The following is a 17,341-nucleotide window of genomic DNA, read 5'->3' on the forward strand; positions in this document are numbered from 1 at the left end:
ACCAGATGAGGAGGAAAGTGGGTGGGTGGGGGAGGTGGGATGATGTGAGGAGCTGGGAGGTGACAGATGGAAGAGGTAAAGGGTTGAAGAGGAACGAGGAGAGGACAGTAGACCAAGGTATAAAGGGGAGGAGGTGATGGGCGAGTCATGAGGATAGTCCTGCCATCAGGGCGGAGGTCAGCCGGACAGAATATGAGGAATTGTTCCTCTAACCTGCCTTTGGCCTCATTGTGGCAGAAGAGGAGGCCGTGGGCCGATATGAGAATGAGGAGTTTCACGGGTGCCGCTGAAAAATCCTGGTTGCTGCGGCGAACGGAGTGAAGAGGCTCGCCTTACCTCGCCCGGACTCCTGTCTCAGACCCTGCCCCTCTCCCCTCGTTGCTGGCTGTCTCCCACCTGAACTCCTCCGGCGCACCGTAACTCAGCGAGGCCTCTCTCCGTGGCCCGCCCTCCGGCAGCGTCCTGCCTGGCTCCTCGGGGGGCATCAGGGATGCCGCCGCTCGCTCACGGCTCCGCTTCCGAAGAACCCCGCTTCATATCGCGCATCTGCCCCCGGCAGGAAGTGCCGCGCTGAGCGCGAATGCCCACGGGGCTTCTGCTGCCGACAGCTGGGCTAGGGAGCGTGGGCAGAACAGATCCGCCTTTGGGGAAGGCACTTCGTACTTTCGCATTCAGACCCTAAAGGCGCTCCTGTTCTCAGTACGTACTGGGGAGTGTGGAATTACAAGGAAAACATTTGCCGGGGAGCAAGCCGCGAGTCGAAACGATAGAGATAGGAGGAACCATGAGAAAGCTTTGCCCACCCCCAAGAGTGGTGGGGTGTGGCCCTCACTCCTGGGACAGAATCCCTCACCACCCTGAAGTTCGGGTGTGTACCTGCGCAGGTAGGGGAGGGGGAATTGGCCCGGGGATCGATGGATGTGGCCGTCCCCTCTCTGTACCTCTTCTCTTTCCTGATTCAGCGCACCGGAGCTGCATCAACCTCTTCCCATCTGACCGCGTTGCGGGGCTCCAGTTTAAACTTTGGGCTGATCAAGAGGGGGAGAAGCATCTTAGCCTCCTCCATAGACAGTACGGAGCAAATGCTGTAGTGTGTGGGTCAGACCGTCGGGGGAGGGGGACAGATAGCACTGTCCATCCCACAACACAGCACCCCACTCACTTGACGGGGGGGGGGGTGCTTTTGAGGGAATTATCCCCAATTGTCCACTTTCTACCTTGAGAGTACTTTTTTCATAATTGAAAAGGCGGTGTCTTCTATAAAAGCGCCGTGTGTGAGAGAACCGCTGTACGGCAGAAGTCTACTCGGCCGGACGAATGAGCAAATCTGTCCGACAGAAGGAATAATTGACCCAGAAACAAGAGAGAGTCTGCAGGAGCTGGAAAGCCGAGCAACACACACAAAATGCTGGAGGAAATCAGCAGGCCAGGCAGCATCTGTGGAAAAAGAGCGAACTGTCGGCGGTTCCGGCCGAAACCCTTCAGCAGGACTAATTAACAAGTGTGTGTGTGTGTGAGAGAGAGTGTGTGTGTGTGTGTGAGAGAGAGTGTGTGTGTGTGTGTGTGTGAGAGAGAGAGTGTGTGTGAGAGAGACTGTGTGAGAGAGAGTGTGTGTCAGAGAGAGAGTGTGTGTGTGAGAGAGTGTGTGTGAGAGAGTGTGTGTGTGTGAGAGAGAGTGTGTGTGTGAGAGAGTGTGTGTGAGAGAGAGAGTGTGTGTGTGTGAGAGAGTGTGTGTGTGAGAGAGAGAGTGTGTGTGTGAGAGAGTGTGTGTGTGAGAGTGTGTGTGTGTGAGAGAGTGTGAGAGAGAGAGTGTGTGTGTGTGAGAGAGAGAGTGTGTGTGAGTGTATGTGTGTGTGAGAGTGTGTGAGAGAGAGAGTGTGTGTGAGAGAGTGTGTGTGAGTGTGTGTGTGTGAGAGTGAGTGTGTGTGTGTGAGAGAGTGAGAGAGTGTGTGTGTGTGTGTGTGCGCGTGTGTGTGTGTGAGAGAGAGAGAGAGAGAGAGAGAGAGAGTGTTGGTGTCTGCCGGTATAACATTTCAGTCTCCCATGGGATATTAATTTAACACACTGGAACCACTCTCCCAGAGGTATAGATAGAGATGAGAACCGGAGCTAGTGAATTATAAATCAGAGTCAGGTGGGGCAGGGTAAAGCAGAGAAAATGCAGAGAGCTAAAGGGTGACTGAAGGCTGAAGTACATAGGAGATGGCTAGTGGAAGATACTTCGAAGTTCAACAGGCGGACGGGATTTGCCAGAGCTAGACCGCTAGAGAGGACCCCCTCGGCGGTGGGCGGAGAAATTCAGTGCAAGCGAGCATTTAACCAGAATCAAAACAGGAACTGGGTAAGACAGAGGACAGAACAGCGGGAGGGTGTGAGTGAGAAAGGGAGCGTGGAGGAAGGAGGGGAGGTCATCGAGGCAGGTCCCAGGTGAAGAGAGATACATCAGCAGGCAAAGCTGCCAACAGGATAAAGCCCAGCCGGTCTGCTTGCGGTGTGGAAGGTCGGCGTTGGTCGGAAACATGTTGGAGAGGGTAACCCGGGCACCGGCGATGGTCCCGCTCCTCTGGACCACCCTGATCTTCACTGGGTTAAGCAGCAGCGAGCAACCAGCGGCCCAGGACATCAGCAAAGGAGTGGTAAGCGGTTTGGGTGCGTTCCCGCTGATCGCGGCGGGAGGGGACGCCGCGGGGCAGAGGTTGGGAATGAGGGAGCTGCGAGTGCTTGTGGCTGTAGTCAGACGGCACAGGCTTACGATGGCCGGAGAAAGAGAATGTGAGAGAGAGAAGGGAAAGAAAGAGGGAGAGTGGGAGAGCGAGAGAGAGAGAGTGATAAAGGGAAAGAGAAAGATAGATGGAACCTTGTGTATTGTGCTGATCACAATAGGGAGCTGAGATGTTAGTGATAACAGATTCAGTCGGAGTTTTCAAAGAGGGAGAGGTGGGTCGTGAATGATAGATGTTGGGGCTGTGATCGGATGACTTTTGCCGAGTCTATAGCTACAAACTGTATTGCAAGCAATCTTTCCATTTCTAACTAACATCGTCCCCATCAGTTCCTGTACTCCGGACATTTCAAATCCCCAAACGGTCATCGACGAGTCGGTGGCGCAATGCTCACCTGAAGTCGGTTGGTGCCCAGCCCATGGGCGTTGGGTGAGGTTAGCGGCTCTCTGCTGCGGGCGATCGACTGCCACAACAACGGCTCAAAGATTTATCAGCTGGCTCAGAAGTGAGAGAGTCCCGCCGGAGAGTTTCAGCACGAAGGCGCTGCCTGGCCTGCAGAGTTCCTCCAGCATTTTGTGTGTGTTGCTTGGATTTCCAGCATCTGCCGATTTTCTCTTGTTTGTGGTTGAAAGTATTGAGATTGCGGGTGGTAACGCCTGTGGTAGGTTACGGTTGAATGTAGCGTGTGAGCAACTCCGACCTTCTACGCTGCCGCGCCTGTTTCCCATTCCCATTCCACTGACTGCCGGAACTCTGCGCCAGACTCCTTATTTACTGCAGTCTCAGAAAGTGAGAAATCAGTTATGAAATTAAACGTCACGCTGCAGATTGGCATGGCGCGGCACGGTAGTATAGAGGTTAGCACAACGCTTTACGGGTTCAATTCCCGCCGCTGCCTGTAAGGAGTTTGTATGTTCTCCCCGTGACCACGTGGGTCCCCCGGGAGTCTACAGACCTACTGGTTGTTAGTTTAATTGATCGTTGTTAATTGCCCTGTGTTTAGGCAATTAAATTGCTGGGAAAGATTTCAGGTCAGTCCGGGCATGGAGTCTTCATTACACACCTACTTGAGAGTGTACCACACGAGTCTTCATTACACACCTACTTGAGAGTGTACCACACGAGTCTTCATTACACACCTACTTGAGAGTGTACCACATGAGTCTTCATTACACACCTACTTGAGTGTGTACCACACGAGTCTTCGTTACACACCTACTTGAGTGTGTACCACACGAGTCTTCATTACACACCTACTCGAGAGTGTACCACACGAGTCTTCGTTACACACCTACTTGAGTGTGTACCACACGAGTCTTCATTACACACCTACTTGAGTGTGTACCACACGAGTCTTCGTTACACACCTACTTGAGTGTGTACCACACGAGTCTTCATTACACACCTACTCGAGTGTGTACCACACGAGTCTTCATTACACACCTACTCGAGTGTGTACCACACGAGTCTTCGTTACACACCTACTTGAGTGTGTACCACATGAGGCTGGTGCTTTCGTACTAGGAAGCTGGCAGAAGTATTTGAAAGCAGAGGATGTGGGTTATCATCTCGTCTCGTGTCCTATTTCTCCGAATCTGCTGAGTGAAGTTAAACACACAGCCCTGTGCATAAGCTAAATATTGCCATCATTGTTACTGTGTGCCGTGTCATATGACATGGGTGATCACAGTCTTTCCATGGCCGTGGCAAATTTTTCTACAGCAGAGCCTTGCCATTGCCTTCTTCTGGGCAGAGTCTTTCCAAGATGGGTGACCGCAGCCATTATTATCAATACTCTTCAGGGAACGTCTGCCTGATGTCAAACAGGACTTGTGATGTGCACAGGCTGTTCATAGGACGACAGCCCGCTCCCATGGCTTTTCGTGACCCTGATCGGGGGCTAAGCAGGTGCTACACCTTGCCCAAGGGTGACCTGCAGGCTAGCAAAGGGAAGGAGTGCCTTAATACAGACATATTTCCAACCCCCCCCCCCACCCAAAAGTAAAGGTGGAAGACCTTTATTTTGTGGATGTTGATTATAAGGGCCAGAGTGTGCACCAGCGCAGGTATATTCTGCCGATAGAGCTTCAGGCGGCTTTGCTTCTGGAGAATGCTGGCTGTAGATTCTCCATCCCTCCACCCTGCCACACCTTATGCTAAGTCTGAGGCCTCCGTTGGTCAGAGTTGACCATGGATGTTGTGTCCCGGCTGTCTAGATACCCAATCTGGGCAGAATGATATGGAGAGCAAGCTGTTGCCCATGTAGCGGGCTCCCCCCTCTCCATGCAACTGATGAACCCAAAGGAACGGCAGAGACTGATACAGTTTGGCACCAGCAGTATTGCAGGAGTTGCCAGTCAGCATTGAACTCAGTGTAGGCCTGCCTTAGGGACTCCAGCTCCGGACCCTCCCTGCCTTGAGGGTTTACTCCCAAAGCCTTCCCCATGAGTGGGTATAGCCGCCAGGCAGTGGGGGTTTGAGGTCAGAGTTTTCCTTCTCCTAGATGAGCTGCCAACCATGGCTGATGAGCCCTATTGAAGTGACTGGTTGTAAGGTGCCAGTAATCCACCTTTTCCCCCTCTCCTGTCAGTAGAAACGCTACCGCCGGGCTCAATAGCTAAGCCACTGTGAAGGCCAGGAGCTAGACGGTTGTCAGAGACGATTTGAGGTGCACGCCATTGGGAGCGTTTAATCGGCAGTGGGAGCTTGTCCCCATTACCACCCCTGGCTATAACAATCTTAAGGAACCATATGCTAAGTAATCATTACAGTTATGGTGGCAAAAGCACTAAAAATATTATTGATATCACTAGGTACTTTTAAACATTATATAGGTAACTGCAGAATCCCATTCACTCTGATGGCACTATACTTTAATAACCTCCCAACACTTTAAACTTTAACTGTGACTACCTTCACCTCACTATACCCCTGCCTAACCCTGCTCCCAGATGCAAATGGTTTGAAGAAGCCACCTCCATCTATATGTGTTATCTACCATTTTATTTGATTTTCACTTCAGCTTTCAAGATTACTCGCAGCTGAGGCTGCATAAAAGGTTAGGAGTTCATCGTATTACAGGAAAGATATGAGCATGAATAGGAGATTGGCTGACTGGCGGGGGCAAAGAGTAGGAATAAAGAGGGCCTTTTCTGGTCGGCTGATGGTGATGAATGGTGCCCTGCAGGGGTCGACGTTGGGAACATTTCTTTTTGTGTTATATGTCGATGGTTTAGATGAAATCGGTGATTTTGTGGGCACGTTTGAAGATATGAGGATAGGTTGAGGGGTAGGTAGTATTGAGGAAGCAGGGTGTCTACAGAAGGACTTAGACAGATTGGGAGAATGGGCAAAGAAGTGGCAGATGGAATACAGTGCAGGGAAGTGTACGGTTATGCACTTTGGAAGAAGAAATACAGTAGAGGCATGGATTATTTTCTAAACTGGGAGGAAATTCAAAAGCCAAAAGGGACGTGCAGGATTCCCTGGAGGTTAACTTGCAGGTTGAGTCGGTGGTGAGGAAGGCAAATGCAATGTTCGCATTCAATTTGAGAAGACCAGCGTATAAAAGCAAGGATGTGATGCTGGGGCTATGGTCAGACTGAGCCTGGAGTATTGTGAACTGGTTTGGGCCCCTTATCTAAAAAATGATGTATGTATTGGCATTGGAGAGGGTCTAGAGTGATCCCAGGAATGAACTTTGACAAACTTTTATAGCTGTGTGTTGGAGAGTATATTGACAGGCTGAATTACAGCCTGGTATGGAAGCACCCAATGCCTTTGAATGGAAAATAATACGAAAAGTAACGGATACAGTCCAATCCATTTACGGGTAAAGCCCTCCATCGTTTACATGAAGTATTGTCACAGGAAATCAGCATCCATCATCAAGAATACCCACCACGCACAACATGCTCTCTTCTCGCTGCTGCCATCAGGCAGAAAGTACAGGAGCCTCAGGACTCGCACCCACCAGGTTCAGAAACAGTTATTACCCCTCAGCTATCAGGGTCTTGAACCACAGGGGGTAACTTCACTCCACTTTGCAATTTTTGCTCATTTCTTTCTCAATTCCTGGTAAAACATTGTTTACATTTGCATCATCTATTATTATATTGTAATTTGCCCTTTACTGTGCCTATTGTCTTGTTTATTAATTATTGTACTGTCTTGCACTGTTTTGTGCACTTTATGTAGTCCCATGTAGGTCTGAAGTCTAATGTAGTTCTGTGTTGTTTCATGTAGCACCAGGGTCCTGGAGGAACGTTGTTTCATTTTTACTGTGTACTGTACCAGCAGTTATGGTTGAAATGACAATGAAATTATGTCCAATGGACATTACGGAAAAATTTTTAGCTCTGAATCCTTGCCAGAAGGGTTTAGTAGCCATCATTTATAATATGATCATGAAAATACAGCTAGGAGTATCAGAAAAAATTAAGAAGGAATGGGAAAAAGAACTTCACTGTCTTATACCCACTGAGCAGTGGGAGAAAATTTTACAATTACGGTAGTCAATTCTTCTTCTATTTGTGCTAAACATGCCTTAATACAATTCAAGGTTGTATGTACATAGGGCTCACATGTCCAGGATAAACTTGCTCGATTTTATTCTTATGTGAATCCAACCTGTGACAGATGTCATTCTTAAGTCGCTTCATTGACCCACATGTTTTGGTTTTGCCCTTGCTTGCAAAATTATTGGAAAGATATTTTCGGCACTATTTCAACAGTTCTGAATATCAAATTGCAACCGCATCCTATTACTGCAATTTTCGGTTTATTAATGGTGGATAATAGTTGTTTATCCCCCTCAGCCTGGCGGATGATTGCATTTGTTACATTAATGGCTAGAAGATCTATCCTATTGAACTGGAAAGAAATTAATCTTCCAACTATATTTCAGTGGTTTTCACAAACTATTTCTTGTTTGAGTTTAGAAAAAATTAGAAGTGTTGTCTTTGACACTTCAGTTAAATTTGAAGAAACTTGGAGACCATTTACTCAACATTTTCACATGAGCTAAACTGACTTTTCCAAAACCTTACATTTATTATCCTTAATTATTTGGATGGAGGTGCGGAGTTATTGACGCTACCGTGTATTTTTGACATAATGCAATGGCCCATGTCGGTTAGGGTTTTTTTTCTTTTTTTTGGGGGGGGGGGCTTCTTATCTAATCCATTTTTTATAACCACTATGAGTTTGGGAGGTTATTATATATGGATTATCATCTATTTGTATTTATACCTTAACCTATTAATTATGTACCCTCAAGCTCTTTGTATTCATGTTTCATTTATGTTTGTTCAAAATTAATAAAAAGATTTAAAAAGAAAAACAACAATAAAAGCAACTTGACTTGACTTGCCTCATTATGGAAATGTTCCCTCAACCTATAGACCCATTTTCAAGGACTCTTCATTTCAGGTTCTTGATATTTAAGGCTTATTGATTTATTATTAAAATTTCTTTATTTTTGTATTTGCAGAGTTTGTTGTCTTTTGTACTTTGATTGAAAGCCCAAGTTGGGGCTTTTGTGATTTGTCAGTGATTTTGTTAGTATACCAGCAAGGAAATGAACCCTAGGGTTGTATATGGTGATATATACTGTATGTACTTTGATAATAAATTTACTTTGAACTTTGAATGAAAGGATTAGTGTATGAGGAGCATTTGATGGCTTTGGGCTTGTACTTGCTAGAGTTTAGAAGAAATGAGGGGGATCTCATTGAAACCTATCGAATATTGAAAGGCCTTGATAGAGTTTCCTATAGTGGGAGAGTCTAGGACCAGAGGGCAGCACCTCAGCATAGAAGGACGCCCCTTTAGAACAGTGATGAGGAGGAATTTCATTAACCAAAGGGTGCTGAATCTGAGTAATTCATTGCCATTGATGGATGTAGAGGACACGTCACTGGGTATATTTAAAGATAGGTTCTGGATTAGTCATGGTGTCAAGGGTTACAGGAAGGAAGGAGAATGGGCTTGAGAGGGATATTGAATCATCCAGAATGGAATGACCTAATTCTGTTCCTATGTTTTAATAGCTTTATGGTCTTAAGTCCTGACAATTTTGGACATGTCCCTCCAAACATCAGAGGAATTTATTTCCATGTAGTGGATCAGTGTTCTTCACAGATTCCTTCCAAACTGCTTAACCTGCCTTGATCCTCCCTTATTTTATTCTCAGAGATCAAATTTTATTGACCAACCCCACCTGACTTGTACCTTCTTGATCTTAATCGGTTCAGTTTGCTGCGTCTGTGGAAAGGTTCCCTCTCTCTCCTGCTGTTGAATTAATGCACGGTCTTCCCGAGGCAAGGGCCTCTTGATGGATGTTGTGAGCAGAATCAATGCCAAGCTGTTTCGATGGGAAGAGCTCTAGAATTACCAGCATTTTAGAAAGCTCTTGAATAGATCGCGCAAAACTGATCATTCACCTGACAATTTGGGACGCCACAGGCTCGTTCTCTCCCTATTAAAGATGCAGGGAGGTGTCACACAGCGAGAGGGGAGACCCACGGACGCAAACAACTTGCTGATTGCAGTGTTAAAAGTCTGCCACGTTGCTTTTTCTGAGTTCCCTGACTTGAGAATCGCCAGCGATCTCTTCCCCACCAAACGAGAGAAAGAGAGAGTGTGATTTACTGAGTACAGAGCCCTCCGATGGCAGATCTCTGTTCCCCATGTTCTGTTTTCGCCTGCACAAGCACATTCACAGGGCCAGGAGACCTCAGGCCCTTGGGATCTCGAAAATCGGCCGGCCGGTGAGGCCTGAGAGCAGGTTCCCATCACCGCGAAGAACCACAGTTTGAGTGCTGTTGCAGGTCAAGGGCACTGACAGAGCCCCATCCACCTCGGAAAAGGAAAAAAAGAGACATTAAAGGTAGAAATCAAGCTGTTTCCGCAGAGCAGTTGAAGAAGTGGCTCTCCAGTGCCATTGCTTCTCCGCCCATATTCCAGGTCATCTGAAGAACATAAAGACTGCCTTTATAGTACAACTACCCGAAACCTTTAAATTTCTTCGACTTAAATGCTGCACATCAGTCGCTGACGCTGGGTTATGCTGGTGGGAGTGAGATCACATTGTGACCTAGTTGGTCGCTGTCATATCCTGGTCTCAGCTCACCTTGAACTTCATTGCCAACTTTGTACCTTTCTGCCATTCACATCCAGTCTCACACTGTTAGCCACACAAAACGCAGGAGAAAGTCAGCAGGTCCAGCAACATCTATGGGGGGAACGAACAGTTGATATTTCAGGCCGAGCCCTTCATCAGAAAGGAAGGGGGCAGAAGTGAGGATAAGATTGTGGGGGAAGGAGGAAGGGTACAAGCTGGCAGGTGACAGGTGAGACCAGGTGAGTGGGTGGGGGCGGAGGAATGAAGTAAGGTGATGGCAGCGGATAGGTGGAAGAGTTAAATGTCACGGTCCCTTCTGGCACCTGGCTATCTTCCTCAGGAATTGGGCCTCAATCGCCTTGTTTAGTTCCCAATCATTCCCAGGTTCCACTAACTACAAGCACCTGCTTTCCATCAGCAAATGCAGGATAAAAACCCTGTGATCACAACAAGGAGGTGCCAGTTCATTGGTTGCCTTGTGTATGAGTAACCGCGTTCCATGGTTAGGACTATCAGTTCGAAGTCTAGCATCGTTCCTGAATTCTCTATGAAGACCAAGACTCAGGGTAAAGACTCCCTTGGCACCCATCCCACGCTCACTACGACCATAACGCCTCTCAACTTGGCCTCTGCGCCCGTGTCAGAAAAAGCAACGCGGCAGACTTTTAACACTGCAATCAGTAAGTTGTTTGCGTCCGTGGGTCTCCCCTCTTGCTGTGTGACACCTCCCTGCACCTTTAATAGGGAGAGAACGAGCCTGTGGCGTCCCAGATTCTCAGGTGAATGATCAGTTTTTCTGTACTGCAGATCGGGGTCTCTCTTGGGGGCTCTACTGTTGCTTGGTGGGTGGTGGATGCTAATGCTTTTTTGTTGAAGTGGGCGAGGGTTAATACTTTGCTGTTCCGCCACGTCCCTGTAAAAATAAAGGGCTAAAGGAGAGACTTCCTGATAGGAAAGGAGAGTGGACCTTGGAAGAAAGGGAAGGAGGAGGGGAAGCAGAGGGAGGAGATGGGCAGGTGAGGAGAAGGGATAAGAGGGTAATCAAATAGGGAATGGAAAAAGAGAGAAGGCGGAAGTGGGGAGAAATGATCAGAACTGGCATTAATTGAACAACTTGCCTGGACTGTTTCGATGATTTGTGGTTTGATGCTTTTATTCTTTGTTTTCACTCTTTTTTTTGCTGTTACGCATGATTTTTTTGCGCATTCTTTTCCTTTGCAGTTGGGGTTAGGGTGTCTTTTCTTTGAATAGGTTCTGTTCTGTGGCTGTCTGCAAGAAGACGAACCTCAGGGCAGTGTACTTTGAATCTCCGAGGTTGGAGATATCACCGTTAATACTATCAGGTTGGAGGCTACCCAGACGGACTTGCTCCTCCAACCCGAGCGTGGCGTTAGCGGAGGCCATCATGTCAGACAGGGAACGGGAAGCCAAACTGAAATGGGTAGCCACTGGGAGATCCTTCCTTTCGCAAGGGACAGAGCGAAGGCGCTCCACAAAGCGCCTCCCCAATTTGTAGGCGGGCCTCACACACGGCGGGAGTACCGGCCACGACAGATACTCGGCAGACTCGCAGGTGAAGTGTCACTGCACGTGGAGGAGCTGCTTGGGTCCCTGAATGGTGGCAAGGGTGAAGTTGTGGGGCAGGTGCTGCACTTGTGCCAGGAGGGAGATCGGTGGGGAGGGACGAGTGGACGAGGGGCTCGGGTAGAAAGCAATCCTCATGGAAAGCAGAGAAGAGGTGGAGGGCAAGATGTACTTAGCAGTAGGGTTCCGTTGGAGATCTTGGAAGTCCGGCACATAATTACTAATGTAATTTAGTACTAGTAATACTTACCAAATTGCACAGTCACTAGAGTAACTCAGTGCCAGTCACACTCCCACAGTTTCACACTATGACCAGTATAACTCAGTGTGGTCACACACTCACAGTGACCAATGTACTTTGCAAAAGAGCATCCTGAGCAGCTGCATCACTGCATGGTTCGGAAATTGCACCATCTTGGATCGCAAGACCCTGCAGCGGATAGTGAGGTCAGCTGAGAAGATCATCGGGGTCTCTCTTCCCGCCATCACGGACATTTACACTACATGCAGCATCCGCAAAGGAAACAGCATTATGAAGGACCCCATGCACCCCTCATACAATCTCTTCTCCTTCCTGCCATCTGGGAAAAGGCTCTGAAGATTTCGGGCTCTCATGACCAGACTATGTAACAGTTTCTTCCCCCGGGCTATCAGATTCCTCAATACCCAGAGCCTGGACTGACACCTTACTGCCCTATTGTCCTGTTTAATATTTATTGTAATGCCTGCACTGTTTTGTGCACTTTACACAGTCCTGTGTAGGTCTGTAGGCTAGTGTAGCTTTCTCCGTGTTTTTTTTTTCCATGTAATTCAGTCTAGTTTTTGTATTGGGTCATGCAACACCATGGTCCTGAAAAATATCTCATTTTTACTATGCACTGTACCAGCAGTTATGGTTGAAGTGACAATAAAAATGAATTGACTTGACTTGAAAAGTCTTGGGCACATGTATATAGCTAGGGTGCCTAAGATATTTGCACCCCATTGTATTTGTCAATATGGAGCAAAGAGAGAGTTTGTAAATTTGACGGGAACAAACTACTACTAGTAGTTTGCAAAAAGAAACAAATTTCATGACGTATGTGAGTGATAATAAAGTAGTTTGCTTTCATAATGCCTTACAAGGTGTGAAACGAAAGACAGTGTGGTGCGCCACTCCTCGTGGCCGTTGACTCACAAGGAGTTCATCTGCCCTTTGACAGGTTTTGTTTTTAGTCCTGCTGGGTGCCTACGCACCCTCCTCCCTGGTTAACCGAAGTGCAACAGGGGCTGTGCCGGTTAAGTCACTGACAACCCGGCCCAAGACAGGTAGCACCGGGCTACCTGGTACCAGTAGTAAGGCAAGGTCTTGAGCAAAGGAAGTTGTGAATGGCGAGGGTGGAGCGCCATGGGAGGGGTATGGGACAGGTGGCAGTGAAGGAGTGGCAGTGGGAGGGGGGTGGCACGGGTGTAGATACACCCAGCCCTGAGACACTAGGCAGGGTCATTTGATTCCAAACAATTGGTTTATTGATCATTACAGAACATCTCTCTGGTGCTTCCAACTCCCTCCTCTCTCCCCTCCCATTTTCCCAAACATGATTCCCCTCTCCCTGCCCCCTTCCCACTCTCAGTCCACAACCAGAATCAGGTTTATTATCACTCACACATGTCATGAAATTTGTTTCTTTTTGCAACAGCAGTACAGAGCAATACATAAAATTACTACACTACTGAGCAAAAAGCCTTTGGCACCATAGCTGTATATACAGTGCCAATATTAAAAAAAAATTCACTCCCCCCCGGGAAGTTTTCATGTTTTATTGTTTTACAACATTGAATCACAGTGGAGTTAATTTGGTTTTTTCTGACACTGATGAAAAAGGTCAAAGTGAAAACCAATGTCTACTAAGTGATCTAAATTAATTACAAATATAAAACACAAAATAATTTATTACATTGTAGCGGTGTGCTACATGCAGCGCTAAAATTACGACACGGAGTCGGTAACTGCAGTCGAAGGAAAAACTTTATTCGAAATCCTCAGCCTCACTTTTAAGCCTCCCTCAACCTGCCCCCCATGGCGCAGAGGCTCCAAAGCCCTGTGCTCGCAAACCCCCGTAGGCTATCTCCCTTAGCCGGAAAGCTGGCTAATTGTGAGCCGGTTTGGATGTGCCAGGAAATGGGTCGCCACAACATAATTATTCACCCCCCCCCCTTTAATATGACATCACTGGTGCAGCTAATTGGTTTTAGGGGTCACATATTTAGTTAAATGGAGATCAATTGGTGTGCAGTCAGGGTGCTTCAATCAATTGTAGTAAAGATACACCCGTATCTGGAAGGTCCAACTGCTGGGGAGTCAGTATCCCGGCAAAAATGACACCATGGAGACAAAGAACACTGCAAGCAACTCCGTGAAAAGGTTATTGAAAAGCACAAGTCAGGAGTTGGATACAAGAAACTTTCCAAGTCACTGAGTATCCCTTGGAGTACAGAGAAGTTGATCATCAAGAAATGGAAAGAATATGGCACAGCTGTAAATCTGCCTAGAGCAGGCCGTCCTCGAAAACTGAGTGACGGTACAAGAAGGGGACTAGTGAGGGAGGCCACCAAGAGACCCATGACAACTCTGGAGGAGCTTCAGTGGCTGAGATGGGAGAGACTGTGCATACAACAACTGTTGCCCAGATGCTTCACCAGTTCCCACTTTATGGGAGAGTGGCAAAGAGAAAGCCACTGTTGGAAAAAAAAACATACAAAATCTCTGATAGAGTTTGCCAGAAGGCATGTTGGAGACTCTGAAGTCAGCTGGAAGAAAGTTCTATGGTCTGATGACACCAAAATTGAGCTTTTTGGCCATCAGACTAAATATTATGTTTGGCATAAGACAAACACCACACATCATCAAAAACACACCATCCCTACCGTGAAGCACGGTGGTGGCTGCATCATGCTGTGGGGATGAAGGTAGAGGGTAAGATGAATGGGGCAAAATACAGGGAAATCCTGGAGGAAAACCTGATGCAGGCTGCAAGGGAAATGCGAGTTGGGAGAAGATCTGTTTTCCAGCAAGGCAATGACCCCAAGCATAAAGCCAAACCTACACAGGCTTAAAAAACAATGAAGTTAATATCCTGGAGTGGCCAAGTCAGAGTCCAGACCTCAATCCAACTGAGAATTTGTGACTAGACTTGAAAAGGGTTGTTCACTCATGATCCCCATGCAATCTGACAGAGCTTGAGCAGTTTTATAAAGAAGAATGGGGAAAAAAATAGCAGTGCCCAGATGTACAAAGCTGATAGAGACCTATCCACACAGACCCAAGGCTGTAGTCGCTGCCAAAGGTGCCTCTACTAAATACTGACTTGAAAGGGGTGAGTAACTATGCCATCAATTATTTTGTATTTAATAATTGCAATAAACAGACCAATTTTGTGGAACAAACACGAGGAAATCTGCAGATGCTGGAAATTCAAACAACAACACACACAAAATGCTGGTGGAACACAGCAGGCCAGGCAGCATCTATAGGGAGAAGCACTGTTGACGTTTCAGGCCGAGACCCTTGGTCAGGACTAACTGAAAGGAAAGATAGTAAGAGATTTGAAAGAGTTTTGAAGAAATTTGTTTTCACTTTGGTCAGTGTCAAAAAAGCCAGTTTAAATCCACTGTGATTCAATGTTGTAAAACAATAAAACATGAAAATTTCTGGGGGTGTGGGGGGGAGGATGAATATTTTTTATAGGCATGTTATATTCCTAAGACTTTTGCACAGTTCTATACATACATTGATAATAAATGTACTTTGAACATTGAACTTTGTGAGAGAGAGTGTGAGACCGGGAATGAGTGGGACTGACAGAGATACAACTATTGCCACTTCTTGTCACCCTCTTTTAGGACTGGCTGACCCGTTACGGTTACCTGCCACGCCCGGACCCTATGACGTCCCAGCTCCAGACCCTGGAGAGCTTGACCAGTGCCATCAAGTCCATGCAGAGATTTGCTGGGATTGAGGAGACTGGAATTATCGGTGAGATCTTGTGTGGTGGGTGGCACTGGCTGGATCAATATCCATGTGGTGAAAAGTGAACAGGAGCCGGGAATTTCGGAGGACTGATAGGACGGGGAAGGGGAGAGCTGGGGACAAACAAAAGGAAAGTGTGAGATGGTCAGCTAAATTGACTCTAACAGAAGCTCTAAGCCCTTCCATAACACCAAGTTCTTTTCAAACACTGTGCTCTCCTTCCCCTGTCCCCCGCGGGGTGGGGCAGAGCTGCCTCCTGTATACTATGCAAACATTGACAACCCAAGGTGGGCAACTTTAAGATTAACCAAACTGGATTCTGGGCAAAATTGGTAATTGAGGGCCATTTCCCAGCTTCGAGGCTTTAAACCCACTCTAGCAACTCTAGTGGGCAGGCCAGGCCACACCCGGCAATGCACCAGAAAGGAGATCCTTCCCAGTGCAAGAGTGGGGATTCCTGGCCTCCAGCTGCCCAGAACAGGTGGAGAAGAGGCATTAGGAAGGTACTGACATCCTCATGAGTCCACACCAGGGGCATGTTAGACCACATCTGGAGTATTGCATTCAGTTCTGGTCGTTTCATTACAGGAAGGATGTGGAATATGTAGAGAGGGTGCAGAGGAGATTTATCAGGATTATCCCATGTCTTATGGGGATAGGATGAGTGACCTACGGCTTTTTTCCCTGGAGTGAAGGAAGATGAGAGGTGACCAAGTAGGGGCTTAATAAAATGATAAGTGGGAAGCTGGAGACATTTTCCCAGGGCAGTGGCTAACATGAGGGGGCATCATTGTAAGGTGATTGGAGGGAAGTACTGGGGAGGTAAGTAACTTACACAGAGTGGAGGGTCTGAGGCAGGCCCTGCCTAGTGTGACGGTAGAGACAGATACATTAGGGACATTTAAGAAATTCTTAGATAAGCACATGGATGACTGAAAAATGGAGGGGTTTTGTCAGAGGGAAGAGTTAGATTCATTTTAGAGTAGGTGAAATGGTCAGTACATTATTGTGGGCCAACTGGCCTGTACTGTGCTGTCCTGTTCTAAGTTCTAAGTGGGGGAGAAACACAGAGCAGGAGCTCAGATCACCCCAAAGAACCCACCTGTGGCAAAGTCTCTGGGCCCTGCCTGCTCCTTCAGTCACTGTGACAGGTGCTTGGTCCATAAGGAGGTGATTTTGACCAATCCAATCAATGCATGGAGTCTCCATTTCTTTCTCTTCCTGTGTCATTCTGTCTGCCATCCTGAATCTTTTGTTCCCCTATATTGCGTTATCGTAATCCCATTTTCAGTATCTCACCACCTCTGTCCCTCCTTCACATACATTCCCCTTCTGTATCTCTCTGCCCATCTCTCCATTGCTTCCTCGCAGCCTTTCTCCCTCTTTCTCTGTCATTAGTTCTCTCTTTGTCTCTGTCTGTTTTCTCTCTCACATCTCTCTGTCTCTCTCTATCTCCCCCTCTCTATTTGTCTTTCTATCCATCTGTCTCCCTCTGTTTATCTCTCTCTCTCTATTGGTCTGTCTATCTGTAATTTTCTCTCTTCCCCTCTCTCTATCTACCCCTCTCTTCTTTTCCCCACTCCACCTATCTGTCTGTTTCTCTTTCTCTATCTCCATCTGACTTTATTTCTCTGTATTTCTCTTTCTCTCTCTTCCCTCTCTAGCTATTTCTCTATCTGTCCCTCTCTCATTCTCTGTCTCCATCTGTGCCTCTCCTTTTCCCTCCTCTATCTGTCTCTGTCTCTGTCTCTCTAACTCAATGGTTATATATTCTCAGATTTGGTGACACATTGCTTCCATTTGCTTCCCTGACAGACATTAGTGAAATCAATATAATTTATCTACAACCCATTAGTCTTATGGTAGCCTCAGATGATTTGAACTTTATTTCCTAGCTGCCTT

General features: G+C 47.1%; 1 protein-coding gene across 1 annotated transcript in view; it reads left to right on the plus strand.

Annotated features, from left to right (window-relative positions):
* Positions 1 to 2,015: 2,015 nt before the first annotated feature.
* LOC132383094 (matrix metalloproteinase-17-like) overlaps positions 2,016 to 17,341 on the plus strand; it is a 59,459-nt gene continuing 44,133 nt past the window's right edge. The window contains exons 1-2 of the mRNA XM_059953880.1: positions 2,016 to 2,636; positions 15,313 to 15,445. Of these exons, the coding sequence (XP_059809863.1) occupies positions 2,520 to 2,636; positions 15,313 to 15,445 (250 nt within the window). The 5' untranslated portion in view covers positions 2,016 to 2,519. The remainder of the gene's footprint in view (positions 2,637 to 15,312; positions 15,446 to 17,341) is intronic.

The sequence above is a fragment of the Hypanus sabinus genome, chromosome 29, assembly GCF_030144855.1.
Source record: "Hypanus sabinus isolate sHypSab1 chromosome 29, sHypSab1.hap1, whole genome shotgun sequence".
NCBI lineage: Eukaryota > Metazoa > Chordata > Chondrichthyes > Myliobatiformes > Dasyatidae > Hypanus > Hypanus sabinus.